This window comes from Oncorhynchus tshawytscha, linkage group LG10 (assembly GCF_018296145.1).
Source record: "Oncorhynchus tshawytscha isolate Ot180627B linkage group LG10, Otsh_v2.0, whole genome shotgun sequence".
Taxonomy (NCBI): Eukaryota; Metazoa; Chordata; class Actinopteri; order Salmoniformes; family Salmonidae; genus Oncorhynchus; species Oncorhynchus tshawytscha.
The window spans coordinates 358,468-376,165 of NC_056438.1; the positions used below are offsets into that span (position 1 = coordinate 358,468).

The 17,698-nt window shown below is 41.9% G+C and overlaps 1 protein-coding gene across 7 annotated transcripts; it reads left to right on the forward strand.

The window, feature by feature from the left end:
- The first annotated feature begins 5,297 nt into the window (after positions 1–5,297).
- On the forward strand, positions 5,298–17,055 carry zgc:85858 (stress-associated endoplasmic reticulum protein 1). 7 transcript variants are annotated; one of them, XR_006084205.1, is made up of 4 exons: positions 5,298–5,682; positions 14,099–14,174; positions 15,059–15,349; positions 15,573–17,055. XR_006084205.1 is itself a non-coding variant. In XM_024409197.2 (3 exons), the coding sequence occupies exons 1-3, from the start codon at positions 6,196–6,198 to the stop codon at positions 15,611–15,613; spliced, it is 201 nt and encodes a 66-aa protein (XP_024264965.1). In that variant the 5' UTR covers positions 5,954–6,195; the 3' UTR covers positions 15,614–17,055. The 7 variants fall into 7 exon arrangements, 1 of the variants encoding a protein (XP_024264965.1); XR_006084203.1 differs by having other exon boundaries at positions 5,300–5,682; positions 15,029–15,349; XR_006084206.1 differs by lacking the exon at positions 5,298–5,682 and adding an exon at positions 6,263–6,279.
- The last annotated feature ends 643 nt before the right edge of the window (positions 17,056–17,698 follow it).

The following is a 17,698-nucleotide window of genomic DNA, read 5'->3' on the forward strand; positions in this document are numbered from 1 at the left end:
CGTCTTTGACTTAGCATGTTAATTACGACTCTATTCCCAATACATTATTCACTTGTCTAATTAAAACTCCTAATATTCCATCTGTGAGTGTACCCCTTTAAGATATCTTGTCTCGTAAAACGACGCCGCAAGTCAGCCTGCCTCTGTAAAATATATATTCCCTATTCAGATTGAGTTCTGCTTTAAATTCTATCAACAAAGTAAAACCAACCAAACTTCTCAACTTTCTATACCCTAACATTTAAACGTACCATGTTCTGTGCTAAATTTATCGTATGTCAGTCGATTCATAAAAAAATATATCATCCTGGTGGCACAAAACTGTATCGTATCTCTCCGTTATTCCCTACATTTAACCCGGTTTAGGTGACTTTCTCTTCTATGATACATTTATTTAAATACGACTCCCATCTCAACACATTATTCCAGCAGATCATTTTGGGCAAAACTTCGACACCGAGAATTCCCAGAAAATCCCCTATTGCTACTGTTACTACTACTACTACTGTTATTAGTACTACTGCTACTACTTTTACTACTACTACTACTACTACTACTACTACTGCTACTACTACTACTACTACTACTACTACTACTACTACTACTACTACTACTACTGTTACTACTACTACTACTACTACTACTACTACTACTACTACTACTACTACTACTACTACTGTTACTACTGTTACTACTACTACTACTACTACTGCTACTACTACTGTTACTACTACTGTTACTACTATTACTACTACTACTACTGTTACTACTGTTACTACTACTACTACTACTACTACTACTACTGTTACTACTACTACTACTACTACTACTACTACTACTACTACTACTACTACTACTGTTACTACTACTACTACTACTACTACTTACTACTACTACTACTACTGCTACTACTGTTACTACTACTACTACTACTACTGTTATTAGTACTACTGCTACTACTGTTACTACTACTGTTACTACTATTACTACTACTACTACTGCTTCTACTGTTACTACTACTACTACTACTACTACTACTACTACTGTTACTACTACTACTACTGTTATTAGTACTACTGCTACTACTACTACTACTACTACTACTACTACTAATGTTACTACTACTACTGTTATTAGTACTACTGCTACTACTGTTACTACTACTACTACTACTACTACTGTTACTACTACTAGTACTACTACTACTGTTATTAGTACTACTACTACTACTGTTACTACTACTACTACTGCTACTACTACTACTACTGTTACTACTACTACTACTACTGTTATTAGTACTACTGCTACTACTGCTACTGTTACTACTACTACTACTACTACTACTACTGTTACTACTACTAGTACTACTACTACTGTTACTACTACTACTACTGTTATTACTACTACTACTACTGTTATTAGTACTACTGCTACTACTGTTACTACTACTACTACTGCTACTACAACTACTGTTACTACTACTACTATTGTTACTACTACTACTACTGTTACTACTACTACTACTGTTATTAGTACTACTGCTACTGCTACAACTACTATTGCTACTGCTAATTATACTACTACTGTTACTACTACTACTGTTACTACTACTACTACTGTTACTACTACTACTACTACTATTGTTACTACTATTACTACTGTTACTACTACTACTACTGTTATTAGTACTACTGCTACTGCTACTACTACTATTGCTACTGCTAATTCTACTACTACTGTTACTACTACTATTGCTACTGTTACTACTACTACTGTTACTACTAATACTATTGACCTTGCAGTGGGTGGAGGAAGTCAAGCCAGACAGTGTAGAAATTTGCTCTGAGTCATGTGCAGTGTTGTTGAGTTTTCAGTCCTTTAGCTCACAAAGGAGACGAGACCTGCTTTATCACATACTACAAAACCATATACAGTGCCTTGCGAAAGTATTCGGCCCCCTTGAACTTTGCGACACAAGTGGGACACAATCATGAATTGGAACGACATTTATTGGATATTTCAAACTTTTTTTAACAAATCAAAAACTGAACAATTGGGCGTGCAAAATTATTCAGCCCCCTTAAGTTAATACTTTGTAGCGCCACCTTTTGCTGCGATTACAGCTGTAAGTCGCTTGGGGTATGTCTCTATCAGTTTTGCACATCGAGAGACTGAATTTTTTCCCATTCCTCCTTGCAAAACAGCTCGAGCTCAGTGAGGTTGGATGGAGAGCATTTGTGAACAGCAGTTTTCAGTTCTTTCCACAGATTCTCGATTGGATTCAGGTCTGGACTTTGACTTGGCCATTCTAACACCTGGATATGTTTATTTTTGAACCATTCCATTGTAGATTTTGCTTTATGTTTTGGATCATTGTCTTGTTGGAAGACACATCTCCGTCCCAGTCTCAGGTCTTTTGCAGACTCCATCAGGTTTTCTTCCAGAATGGTCCTGTATTTGGCTCCATCCATCTTCCCATCAATTTTAACCATCTTCCCGTCCCTGCTGAAGAAAAGCAGGCCCAAACCATGATGCTGCCACCACCATGTTTGACAGTGGGGATGGTGTGTTCAGGGTGATGAGCTGTGTTGCTTTACGCCAAACATAACGTTTTGCATTGTTGCAAAAAAGTTCAATTTTGGTTTCATCTGACCAGAGCACCTTCTTCCACATGTTTGGTGTGTCTCCCAGGTGGCTTGTGGCAAACTTTAAACAACACTTTTTATGGATATCTTTAAGAAATGGCTTTCTTCTTGCCACTCTTCCATAAAGGCCAGATTTGTGCAATATACGACTGATTGTTGTCCTATGGACAGAGTCTCCCACCTCAGCTGTAGATCTCTGCAGTTCATCCAGAGTGATCATGGGCCTCTTGGCTGCATCTCTGATCAGTCTTCTCCTTGTATGAGCTGAAAGTTTAGAGGGACGGCCAGGTCTTGGTAGATTTGCAGTGGTCTGATACTCCTTCCATTTCAATATTATCGCTTGCACAGTGCTCCTTGGGACGTTTAAAGCTTGGGAAATCTTTTTGTATCCAAATCCGGCTTTAAACTTCTTCACAACAGTATCTCGGACCTGCCTGGTGTCTTCCTTGTTCTTCATGATGCTCTCTGCGCTTTTAACGGACCTCTGAGACTATCACAGTGCAGGTGCATTTATACGGAGACTTGATTACACACAGGTGGATTGTATTTATCATCATTAGTCATTTAGGTCAATATTGGATCATTCAGAGATCCTCACTGAACTTCTGGAGAGAGTTTGCTGCACTGAAAGTAAAGGGGCTGAATAATTTTGCACGCCCAATTTTTCAGTTTTTGATTTGTTAAAAAAGTTTGAAATATCCAATAAATGTCGTTCCACTTCATGATTGTGTCCCACTTGTTGTTGATTCTTCACAAAAAAAATACAGTTTTATATCTTTATGTTTGAAGCCTGAAATGTGGCAAAAGGTCGCAAAGTTCAAGGGGGCCGAATACTTTCGCAAGGCACTGTAGATAATAGATACTTGGGTCCCAACCCATGTGGAGGGGAACAAGGCAGTTGATGTACTGGCTAAACAGTGGGGATGATCATGTACTGGCTAAACAAGCACTAAGTAGTGGGGATGTTGATGTACTGGCTAAACAAGCATTAAGTAGTGGGGATGTTGATGTACTGGCTAAACAAGCACTAAGTAGTGGGGATGTTGATGTACTGGCTAAACAAGCACTAAGTAGTGGGGATGTTGATGTACTGGCTAAACAAGCACTAAGTAGTGGGGATGTTGATGTACTGGCTAAACAAGCACTAAGTAGTGGGGATGTTGATGTACTGGCTAAACAAGCACTAAGTAGTGGGGATGATCATGTACTGGCTAAACAAGCACTAAGTAGTGGGGATGTTGATGTACTGGCTAAACAAGCACTAAGTAGTGGGTGATGTTGATGTACTGGCTAAACAAGCACTAAGTAGTGGGGATGTTGATGTACTGGCTAAACAAGCACTAAGTAGTGGGTGATGTTGATGTACTGGCTAAACAAGCACTAAGTAGTGGGGATGATCATGTACTGGCTAAACAAGCACTAAGTAGTGGGGATGTTGATGTACTGGCTAAACAAGCACTAAGTAGTGGGGATGTTGATGTACTGGCTAAACAAGCACTAGAGATGTAGAGATGATAGGTTAAAGGCCTGATATGGACAGGGGCGGTGTAGAGATGATAGGTTAAAGGCCTGATATGGACAGTGATGGTGTAGAGATGATAGGTTAAAGGCCTGATATGGACAGGGGCGGTGTAGAGATGATAGGTTAAAGGCCTGATATGGACAGGGCGGTGTAGAGATGATAGGTTAAAGGCCTGATATGGACAGTGATGGTGTAGAGATGATAGGTTAAAGGCCTGATATGGACAGGGGCGGTGTAGAGATGATAGGTTAAAGGCCTGATATGGACAGTGATGGTGTAGAGATGATAGGTTAAAGGCCTGATATGGACAGTGATGGTGTAGAGATGATAGGTTAAAGGCCTGATATGGACAGGGGCGGTGTAGAGATGATAGGTTAAAGGCCTGATATGGACAGGGGCGGTGTAGAGATGATAGGTTAAAGGCCTGATATGGACAGGGCGGTGTAGAGATGATAGGTTAAAGGCCTGATATGGACAGGGGCGGTGTAGAGATGATAGGTTAAAGGCCTGATATGGACAGTGATGGTGTAGAGATGATAGGTTAAAGGCCTGATATGGACAGTGATGGTGTAGAGATGATAGGTTAAAGGCCTGATATGGACAGTGATGGTGTAGAGATGATAGGTTAAAGGCCTGATATGGACAGTGATGGTGTAGAGATGACAGGAGCAGTGGAATAGAGATACTTAGGGCAGACATTTATTTCAAGTACAGAGTAAAGTCGGCGAGTGGAGGACAGCAGGAAAGAACAGAAGAGAGGAGGCTATTTTTTACAAGATTAAGGGTGGGACACAGCCAGTTGAATAAGTCCTTAATGTGATAGGAAAGCATCCAACAGGAAAGTGTGATTATTGCCAGGAAACAGAGACAGTGGAGTATGTATTGCTACAGTGCGGGCAGTATCAGAGGGAAAGCGAGAGGCTGAGATCTAATATGAGGGAGAAGGGGATACAGGACATTAGTTTAAAGAGTATATTTACTAGAACGTCATTAGATATAGTCTCACATATTTTATGATCTATTTTTAAGAGCAACGGGGCTGGCATGTAGGATTTAGTTTCTCCCTGTCTCTGGCCCGCACGCCAGTACAGTAGGTGGCGGTAATGCACCATAACGTTGGATGCCAACCCCCGATAAACCCCACCCTAGAAGAAATAACTGTTTTATTTAACTTTAAACTCTGTATTGTTGGGAAAGGTCGTTAGCAAACATTTCACGAAAAACTCTACTTTAGTTACATTCGGCGCATGTGACAAATGGAATTAGATGTTGTATTTGATAGGTTTTTATTAAAAGTATGAATTTCAGGACCGCAGTTGGAACTGTACAATTTTACAAGAATCGACTGATGGTGTCTAAATGTTGTAAATCCAGCTACCAGTTATCAAAACTCAACTCCGCCTCGATATAAGAGAACGGAGTTGACCGGTCCTCGACTACATTCATGTGGACCACCCCGAAATGGACGAGTTTAGGAAGATGTTTTTCAGTTACAGGGAAACCGGGATAGCGAAGGTATGTGGAGGAACATGCACAGCTAAAACAAGTCCATGTAAAATACGATACAACAACAAAAGAACACTGCTTGAAATGCAGGCAAATTAGCCAGTATTTCTGGCAACAAGGTTTCTTAATAAAACAGCTAACTTCATTTAATTTGTGAAACGGATCCCAGAACTGGTTTTGGTTTGTCCCTCTGCATCGTTTTAGTCTAGTTTGGGGTAGAATAGACCCGACACTAGATCTGCCCCTTAGAAAACATGTGTCACACTAGACCCTCGACACGTGACGAGGGTAGAAGCATCTACTTCCGGTAGCCAGCCGGCTAACAGCAAGCTAACAACCGTTAGCCTTCGCGGCCTGGACGCTAGCAGTTATCGGCTATTCTTATTCATCGCTTTAAAAAAAAATCTAATCAACAAACTGCCCTCCTTTCTCATTAGTCCTTATCTGTAAGTGATACGCCGGTGGTTGAGTTAGTGTATCGTTATTTCGTGGCTGTGAGTGACTTTGACACCGGTTGTCGACATGTCGGCGGTCCAACGGATGAAAGTGGCTAACGAGAAACACAGCAAGACCATAACGCAGCGAGGACACGTCCAGAAAACCACGGTTAGACTCGAGCTTGTTAACTAACATTAGCTGGCTATCAGCTACACACACACACCGATAGCTACTAGCCTAGACTATGACAGCACCGGCTAACTAGTTGGCTATTCAATCAGCTGGCCATTCAAACTGAGAGCTCACTGTAACAAGCTGAAGATGGCTACAATCTGTCTGCCTGGGAATCAGACTGAGGGCTCACCATTCACAGTGCACGATGCTGTAGTTCATTTTATAATTCATAATCAAGAATAAAACAATCTTAATTTAAGACACGTTTTGGCTGCCGACACGTTAGCAAGCTTGTCCATCCATCTAGCTAGTGATTCTAATGTTGGCTGTCTGGCTCGCTAGTAATGACCATTCGACTTAAGGCTGCGTTTCAAAGTAGACAGCCCTCAGCCCTAAACCCTCAGCCCTAAACCCTCAGCCCTAAACCCTCAGCCCGTCATTGCCCAAGCGAGGGAAAGAGATGATCTGAAGTTGAGCTTAAAAACAACCAACCTAAAGCTATTAATGTACCTAGCAAGATAACGTATCTAGCCAGCACTCCTGTCAGGTAGCTAGATAACACTCCTGTCAGGTAGCTAGATAACACTCCTGTCAGGTAGCTAGATAACACTCCTGTCAGGTAGCTAGATAACACTCCTGTCAGGTAGCTAGATAACACTACTGTCAGGTAGCTAGATAACACTCCTGTCAGGTAGCTAGATAACACTCCTGTCAGGTAGCTAGATAACACTCCTGTCAGGTAGCTAGATAACACTCCTGTCAGGTAGCTAGATAACACTACTGTCAGGTAGCTAGATAACACTCCTGTCAGGTAGCTAGATAACACTACTGTCAGGTAGCTAGATAACACTCCTGTCAGGTAGCTATTTTTATAGTTTGGTCATTTATTCCAATACATTTCAGAATTACCCAAAAATGTTTATGATTCTAGCTAACGTTACGTTTTATAGGCTCCTCACTACGAGACTAGGTCAATTTGCCAACGCTAAAATCAATGTCTATATATTTTAGAGAGCTAGCTTTATACTTTTTTTCCCCTGACATGCCGAAAATGCAGCCTTGTTTATTACATTTGACACTTCGCTGTCACCAGAGTTTGACATGTGACTACAGTTTGAGTTTAATTGTGGGTCATATCAACCCCACAAGTGACCAAAGTTGTCCACTCGCTCCCTCGAACTAAATCGAGGGCCGAGGTTAGTGAATTTGAGGTGGCGATGAAACTGCATTCGGTTTGGACGGGGGATTCCCCCGAGGGAAAGGAGCTGGCTGAGGGGTTAAAAATAACGTGTTTGGACTGCAGCTTTGGGGACATGATATCTATCACCTTCTTGTTCATATAAACATTGTTGTGCTACATTACCCAAGTAGCTCATTTGCCAGTGAAATTGACTCTAGATGTTTGACTAGTCAGTGGTCATTAAAGCAAGCTATGTGTTTTTGTCAGTCAAAGTTTAGATGTTATTACCACCACAACCCTAGTTAGAGCAGGGTGGAAGTTCTAGGGATGTGGTTGGCTGGCTAACGTTAAATCACTACCTAGAGCTGATCACGGCACTTCATACATGGGATTTTTGTAGCAGGTTAGGAGAGTGTTTTTTCCCCCCTTACCTCAGTCTCCTAACCTGCAACAAAAAAGTAATGGTATCCGAAGTGCCTACTGGCATAACACAGTTCGTCTGGACCTGTATGAAATGAGCTGTTCTCTCACTCTCTCATCTTGGATAGAAAGTGTGCATAAAACCAGTCTAGTAATGCCACATTTTACAGTGAGTCCACCCACAACACTAGCTGACTATTCATTATGCAGTGAGTCCACCCACAACACTAGCTGACTATTCATTATGCAGTGAGTCCACCCACAACACTAGCTGACTATTCATTATGCAGTGAGTCCACCCACAACACTAGCTGACTATTCATTACGCAGTGAGTCCACCCGCAACACTAGCTGACTTCATTATGCAGTGTACTATCTATAGCTATATACTGTCATTTAGTTATTTATAAACTTTTTAAAATAAATATTACATATCAAGTAGCGTAACAATGAGGGGAATTAAAGTAGTGGGCTTGAGGATAAATTCAGCCACTACCTGCTTTTCATGGCTAATAGCCTACACAAATGATCTGCAATATTCACAGTAAATGAAATCCAAATTGATACTCCCCTGCTCTGCTGAAGTCCTCCTTTTCTTTCTTTCACCACAGCCTGTAGGTCCAGGTTGTGGGCCGTCTGTTTTCTACACTGAGTATTGCCAACCCAGACAGTGTTTCCTGAGACTTGCGTTATACAGTGCATTCGGGAAAGTATTCAGACCCTTTGACTTTGCAGGAGTGGCTTCTGGACAAGTCTCTGAATGTCCTTGAGTGGCCCAGCCAGAGCCCAGACTTGAACCATATCGAACATCTCTGGAGAGACCTGAAAATAGCTGTGCAGCGTCGCTCCCCATCCAACCTGACAGAGCTTGAGATGATCTGCAGAGAAGAATGGGAGAAACTCCCCAAATACAGGTGTGCCAAGCTTGTAGCATCATACCCAAGAAGAGTAGAGGCTGTAATCGCTGCCAAAGGTGCTTCATCAAAGTACTGAAAAGAAGGGTCTGAATACTATGTTAATGTGTTCAGTTTTTATTTTTATATCACTTGTTTAAAAAAATTACCGGTTTTTGCTTTGTCATTATGGGCTATTGTGATGTCATTATGGGGTATTGTGATGTCATTATGGGGTATTGTGATGTCATTATGGGGTATTGTGTGTAGATTGAGAACAGAACAATTTAATCAATTTTATAATAGTGCTGTAACAAAATGCGGAAGAAGTCAAGGGGTCTGAATACTTTCCCAATGCACTGTATGCCCATTGCGCTGCACACAATTTAAACATTGTCTTGAATTATGCATGCCAGTTTATACCAGAGATAAGGGACTGTTGATGCATGCCAGTTTATACCAGAGATAAGGGACTGTTGATGCATGCAGTTTATACCAGAGATAAGGGACTGTTGACACATGCCAGTTTATACCAGAGATAAGGGACTGTTGATGCATGCAGTTTATACCAGAGATAAGGGTCTGTTGATATTGGAACCACACAACTCAAATGCCGGTTCACAAGTAGCCTAACCACTTTGTTTTGTTCATGCTCTCAAGAACTGTTGTCCACTATGTTTAACAATTTTATTTAACCTTTTTATTTAACTAAGCAAGTCAGTTAAGAACACATTCTTATTGACAATGACTGCCAACCCCAGGCCAAACCTGGATGACACTGGGCCAATTATGCGCTGCCCTATGGGATTCCCAATCACGGCCGAATATGATGCAGTCAGGATTCGAACCAGGGACTGCAGTGACGCTTCTTGCACTGAGATGCAGTGCCTTAGACTTCTGCGCCACTCGGGAGCCCCCCTACTAAATATGATCATCTGTTTGCATCTGCCAATTTATTGTCTGTCCAGAATCCAGACGACCTGTCTCCAGGGCTTTCCCTACTCTTTCCGTAACATGTTGAGGCTGGCAATTAAGGAGAATGAGGCTCAATTAAAGACGTTGCAGAACTACTGTATTTAAAGCACCACTCACTTCTGCCCAGTTTCCCTGATGTTGCTACGGCAATCGAGCTGTGTTGACCATCACTGTAACCGACGCTTCTACGGAGAGATTATTTTCTAAATGAAAACTCAAACAACGACAGCGCTGCTGGGTCATGCAGCAAGGCAATGATCCAGAACACACAATCAACATGAAAATGGTTCAAATGCAACAAAGTTGATGTTCTGGAATGGCCTCGTCAAAGTCCAGACCTAATCCCAATTGAGATGTTGTGACAGGACTTGAAACGAGCAGTTCATGTTGGAAAACCCACATGTTGCTGAGTTAAAGCAGTTCTGCATGCAAGAGTGGGCTAACTTCCTCCACAGTGACCTGAGACTGATCAATAACTACAGGAAGTGTTTGGTTGGAGTCATTACAGCTAAACGTGGCACCCCCAGTTATTGAGAGTAAGGGGGAAGTGGCACCCCCAGTTATTGAGAGTAAGGGGGAAGTGGCACCCCCAGTTATTGAGAGTAAGGGGGAAGTGGCACCCCCAGTTATTGAGAGTAAGGGGGAAGTGGCACCCCAGTTATTGAGAGTAAGGGGGAAGTGGCACCCCCAGTTATTGAGAGTAAGGGGGAAGTGGCACCCCAGTTATTGAGAGTAAGGGGGAAGTGGCACCCCAGTTATTGAGAGTAAGGGGGAAGTGGCACCCCAGTTATTGAGGGAGGGGAAATTACTTTTAAGGGGAAGTGGCACCCCAGTTATAAAAGAGTAATGGGGAAAGTGGCACCCCCAGTTATTGAGAGTAAGGGGAAAGTGGCACCACCAGTTATTGAGGGTAAGGGGGAAATTACTTTTTCACACAGGGGAATTAGGTGTTGCATAACTTTTAATAATATAAAACAAGTTTCCAATGCCGGGCCAACCCTATGGGACTCCCGATCACGGCCGGTTGTGATACAGCCAGGATTCATACACAGCTTAGGCTCAGCACTTGGTTCAATGTATCAAAGCAGCTGTTTTCTTGCTCAAACTGCGAGAGAAACAGCTGTCACTCAGACATTTCTCTCCAAACACAGGGATGTCGACTAGAACAGGACGTGTGTTATCAGAGGAGCTAGTCGAACAACAGACGGGACTGAAATTACACGTGTGGTGTTTGGTGCTCGTGCACATAATTCTGATTACCTGACCTCCTCCAGTAAAACTAACCCCGTCTGATTACCTGACCTCCCCCATTAAAACTAACCCCGTCTGATTACCTGACCTAACCCCGTCTGATTACCTGACCTCCCCCAGTAAAACTAATCCTGTCTGATTACCTGACCTAACACCCCGTCTGATTACCTGGCCTCCCCAGTAAAACTAACTCCATCTGATTACCTGACCTCCCCAGTAAAACTAACCCCGTCTGATTACCTGACCTCCCCCAGTAAAACTAACCCCGTCTGATTACCTGACCTCCCCCTAAAACCCCGTCTGATTACCTGACCTCCCCAGTAAAAAACTAACCCCGTCTGATTACCTGACCTCCCCCAGTAAAACTAACCCCGTCTGATTACCCGATTACCTCCCCAGTAAAACTAATCCTGTCTGATTACCTGACCTAACCCCATCTGATTACCTGACCTCCCCAGTAAAACTAACCCCGTCTGATTACCTGACCTCCCCAGTAACACTAACCCTGTCTGATTACCTGACCTCCCCCAGTAAAACTAATCCTGATTCTGATTACCTGACCTAACCCTGTCTGATTTACCTCCCCAGTAAAACTAATCCTGTCTGATTACTGACCTAACCCCCTGATTACCCGACCTGATTACCTGATTACCTCCCCAGTAAAACTAACCCTGTCTGATTACCTGACCTCCCCAGTAAAACTAACCCCATCTGATTACCTGACCTCCCCAGTAAAACTAACCCTGTCTGATTACCTGACCTAAAACCCCGTCTGATTACCTGACCCCTCCCCAGTAAAACTAATCCTGTCTGATTACCTGACCTAACCCCGTCTGATTACCTGACCTCCCCAGTAAAACTAATCCTGTCTGATTACCTGACCTCCCCAGTAAAACTAACCCCGTCTGATTACCTGACCTCCCCCAGTAAAACTAACCCCTGTCTGATTACCTGACCTCCCCCAGTAAAACTAATCCTGTCTGATTACCTGACCTAACCCCGTCTGATTACCTCCCCCAGTAAAACTAACCCCGTCTGATTACCTGACCTCCCCCAGTAAAACTAACCCCGTCCGAATAGGGCTCTTGTTGGAAGAAGGGCAACCAGTGATCAACAGCATCAATGTAATGTAATTGTTGGAAGAAGGGCAACCAGTGATCAACAGCATCAATGTAATGTAATTGTAATGTAATTGTAATGTAATTGTTGGAAGAAGGCAATTCCACAGCAAAATAATTACGCTGAGTCAGTTGTCACTTTTTTAAAATGCCAAACAAACATTTTAATTTTAGTTGAACAAACCTCCCAACTCTATACACAATGAATAGTTTGAACAATATACAGAGTAAAAATGAACATTTACTGTAAAAACTGCAGATGCAATGTTTGTTACCAGAATCACGGTAAATCTCCCTCAGTTTTATTCTTACCGAACTTTGTATCGGCCCAGTTCTTCCTGTAAATGTCTTTTCGTACACTCTTCTCTGTTAGGAGTAGTCCTTGTTCATAGAGTTGTATGGTTTGTTAAACTGCCCTGCATTACCTGTAAGTCACTCTGGATAAGAGCATCTGCTCAATGATTCACATGTCATCTCACCCTGTGTCCTCTGTGGTGTTAACTTGTTATCCCGGTAGCGGAATAATTGTCATCAGCAACTGCTGAATAGCGGCAGGGTAGCCTAGTGGTTAGAGCATTGGAATAGTAACCGAAAGGTTGCAAGTTCAAATCCCCGAGCTGACAAGGTACTAATCTGTCATTCTGCCCCTGAACAGGCATTTAACCCACTGTTCCTGGGCCGTCATTGAAAATAAGAATTTGTTCTTAACTGACTTGCCTAGTTAAATAAAGGTAAAAAATGGCATAGTGCCGCAGTCAAATAATATTAAATATTTAAAAAATTCATATTCATGTTCATGAAATCACAAGTGCAATATAGGAAAACCCAAAAACCCTTTTGTTAATCCACCTGTCGTCTCAGATTTTTAAATTATGCTTTACAGCGAAAGCAATCCAAGCGTTTGTGTAAGTTTATCGATCGCTCGACAAAACATTTAAGTAGCTAGGTCACGAAAATCAGAAAAGCAATCACATTTTTTTTTAACCTTTTGATATTCGGATGTTTTCACTCACGAGACTCCCAGTTACACAACAAATGTTCCTTTTGTTCCATAAAGATTATTTTTATACCCAAAATACCGACGTTTGTTTGTCGCGTTATGTTCAGAAATCCACAGGAAAGAGCAGTCACAACAATGCAGATGTATATTCCAAATAATATCCATAATGTCCACAGAAACATGTCAAATGTTTTTTATAATCAATCCTCAGGTTGTTTTTAAAATATATATTCGATAATATATCAACCGAGTGAGTAGCTTTTTCAATAACAGCGGGAGGAACAATGGTGGCTTTACTCAGTTGCGCAAAAACTCACTCTGAGAGCCCCAACCTATCCACTTACGCAATGTGATCCTTCACGCTCATTTTTCAAAATAAAAGCCTGAAACTATGTCTAAAGACTGTTGACACCTTAGGGAAGCCATAGAAAAATGAATCTGGTTGATATCTCTTTAAATGGAGGACAGGCCTGCATAGGAACAGAGAGGTTTCAAAATAAGAGGCACTTCCTGATTGGATTTTCCTCAGGCTTTCGCCTGCAATATCAGTTCTGTTATACTCACAGACAATATTTTTACAGTTTTGGAAACTTTAGTGTTTTCTATCCTAATCTGACAATTATATGCATATTCTAGTTTCTGGGGCTGAGAAATAGGCAGTTTGAAATGGGTACGTTTTTTAGCCAAAAACGAGAATACTGGCCCCTACACGCAAAAGGTTAACCCCGTATTAACCCTGTGTCCCCTGTGTTAACCCTGTGTCCCCTGTATTAACCCTGTGTCCCCTGTATTAACCCTGTGTCCCCTGTATTAACCCTGTGTCCTCTGTTAACCCTGTATTAACCCTGTGTCATCTGTGTTAACCCTGTATTAACCCTGTGTCCTCTGTGTTAACCCTGTATTAACCCTGTGTCCTCTGTGTTAACCCTGTCACCCCTGTCTCTGGTATTAACCCTATATTAACCCTGTGTTTCAGCGGGTGGTGAATGAGGAGAAGTCTCCTGTTGGTCCCTGGTTACTGGCCCTCTTTGTCTTTGTGGTGTGTGGATCAGGTAAGAGACTGTGTGTGTGTGTGTGTATATATATATATGTATGTATATATATATATATATATATATAGTTGAATACATTTAAACTCAGTTTTTCACAATTCCTGACATTTAATCCTTTTAATAATTCCCTGTCTAAGGTCAGTTAGGATCACCACTTTATTTGAAGAATGTGAAATGTCAGAATAATAGTAGAGAGAATGATTTATTTCAGCTTTTATTTCTTTCATCACATTCCCAGTGGGTCAGAAGTTTACAAAACACTCAATTAGTATTTGGTATTTGATTTGATTTGATTTGATTTGGTAGCATTGCCTTTATATTGTTTAATTTGGGTCAATAAGTTGGGTGAATTTTGGCCCTCCAATTAACTCAAATTATGTCGTTTAGCCTATCAGAAGCTTCTAAAGCCATGACATGCCTACATGTACAGTTGAAGTTGGACGTTTACATACACTTAGGTTGGATTCATTAACTCGTTTTTCATCCACTCCACAAATGTCTTGTTAACAAACTATAGTTTTGGCAAGTCGGTTAGGACATCTACTTTGTGTATGTAAACTTCCGACTTCAACTGTATATGTATGCATGTCATGGCTTTAGAAGCTTCTGATAGGCTAATTGACATAATGTATAAAGTCCAAAATGTATCCGTGTTCTAGAATATTGGACCAGTAGCTTCTCCAATTCTCAAGTTATTTCTCGATCTACAGTGGATTCGGGGAAAGTATTATTTTTCAAAAACAAAATAACGTTACAGCCTTATTCTAAAATTGATTCAATTGCTTTGGTAAATGACAAAAAAACATTATTTGCAAATGTATTCAAAATAAACTCAAATATCACATTTACATAAGTATCGGGATATCCTGTCTTTACAACTGGAGGACACAGAGAACTGGCTGTATGAAGACGGAGAGGACCAACCTAAACAACAGTACATCGACAAACTGGCCGTGCTGAAGAAACTGGGCCAGCCTATCCAGGAGAGGTACATGGAGTCTGAGGAAAGACCCAGAGCCTTCGATGACATGGGGAAACAGATCCAGATGTACATGAAGATCGTTGAAGCTTATTTACTCAGTACTTTGTTCATGCACCTTTGGCAGTCTTTGGTATGATGCTGCAAGCTGGATGATAGCGGGGTGAACAGTGAACATGGACCATTCATAAAAAATGTAATGATTTTTTTATACAACCTTGGTTTTAAAACATTTTCAAGCCGCAATGTAATTGTTCTGAATCCAAGAGCCGACCCATGGGTTGAAATGTTTTCATTCATTACGCCAGCTAATATTTTTGTTTGTCACCTGATGAAGGACTCTGGGAATGTTTGGGTGGAGCTGACATCACAATGGACTCTGATTTGTGTCCCTCTGTCTCTCTGTCTCCCTCTCTCAGCCATCTTCCAGATCATCCAGAGTATCAGGCAGGGGTTGTGATGGTTGTCACCCAGATCAGAGCCTCCTCCCCTGGAAGAACACCAACAGCCTCACCCCATCCCTGCTCCAGCCACAGACAGACATCCGGCCCAGTGTTCTCCATTTACTCATACACACCCCCCTCCTCTCTGTGTCGAGTTAAAACATTTTAGGGTTCCTGAGTGGCGCAGCGGTCTAAGGCACTGCATCTCAGTGGTAGAGGTGTCACTACAGCCCCTGGTTTGATCCCAGGCTGTATCACAACTGGCCGTGATCGGGAGTCCCATAGGGCGGTGCACAATTGGCCCAGCGTCGTCCGGGTTTGGGGTGGGTTTGGCCGTGGTAGGCCGTCATTGTAAATAAGAATTTGTTCTTAACTGACTTGCCTAGTTAAATAAAGGTTAAATAATTAAACATCAGCTGACACACACATCTTCCCCGTCCAGTCTCTGTCAAGTTTAACATCAGCAGGTTCTCCATACTGTGAATTAGATCACCCAGTCTCTGTCAAGTTTAACATCAGCAGGTTCTCCATACTGTGAATTAGATCACCCAGTCTCTGTCAAGTTTAACATCAGCAGGTTCTCCATACTGTGAATTAGATCACCCAGTCTCTGTCAAGTTTAACATCAGCAGGTTCTCCATACTGTGAATTAGATCACCCAGTCTCTGTCAAGTTTAACATCAGCAGGTTCTCCATACTGTGAATTAGATCACCCAGTCTCTGTCAAGTTTAACATCAGCAGGTTCTCCATACTGTGAATTAGATCACCCAGTCTCTGTCAAGTTTAACATCAGCAGGTTCTCCATACTGTGAATGTCTCCAGGACTTTCTTTTTTAACATTGTATTGTTAATGTTGAAATATGAAATGTCTTATGTAGTTCTTGAAAGAACCATTTTTTTTATGGATCTTAATGTTGGTTCTCCTGTCTCATCTGAGCTGTACTCTGTAACACTGATCCCAGGTCAGTTTGGTATTGGTCCCACTGATGGTTACTGTTGGGATGTGGGGAGAGAACCACTGCTCTAGGTTCAGTCTCATCGTGTTAGTCCAGTAGACTGACTGACTGCTGTGACATGATCTGTCCTTGTTTTTGATATCTCCCTTGTATGATCACATCCCTCTGATATCTCCCTTGTATGATCTGATATCTCCCTCATCGCTCTGTTCCCTTATCCTGCCATCTCCCCTCTCTCCTGTGTGTGTGTCTGTATCTAGGAAGTTTTCAGTCTGTTTTCAACTGTTTTACTGTCTTCAGTTGTCTTCTACACTGGCCGTTCTGTTACTGTGGTATCTACGTGCTGAATGGCCAGTGTGTGTGTGTGTGAAGCAGCACTCCCTAGAGGCAGACACCTCTCCTGAACACCCAGAGTGTGAACGTGTGTGTCAGTCCACCTCCCTCCTGTAAAACGCTATGCAAATGAGTTTTATACAAATAAAACAGATTTTTTTTCTCTAAAGATGATTTTTCTGGGTTTGTTTGTAAAGTATAAACACTAGCAGGTGTTATTTCCACAACTAAGAGTTGAGCGATGCCAAACTGCTGTTTCCGGGGCTGCAGAGACCATGTTATGGAAGCTCACTGGTACACACGTCTGTTTGCATTGCGCTCGTCTGTGGTGTTGCTCATGACGATGTCCTATCGCTGTCTCAGAATGTTTTAAAGGGACAGTAGTCTGTCTACATGAGCTATAATGAGATTTAAATCATAGTATTTAATCAGAAATGAAACTACTGTGAAAAACTTAATGTTTTGGGTTTTTATTTTATATTAAAAAAAATAATTAGGGGGCGGATTAGTTTTAATATTGCAGGTTGTTGCTTCCATCAATGTACCTGTCTGAGTCACTCATCTCTTTTACTGTTAAAGCTCCACATAATGTGCCTTCCTAAAGTATTCATACCCTTACACTACACCCTAAACCCTTCAGACTACGCACTACGCCCTACACAATAAACCCTACAGACTACGCACTACGCCCTACACACTAAACCCTACAGACTACACCCAACATACTAACCCTGATGTCATCGTGCCTTCCTAAAGTATTCATACCCATACACTACACCCTAAACCCTTCAGACTACGCCCTACACAATAAA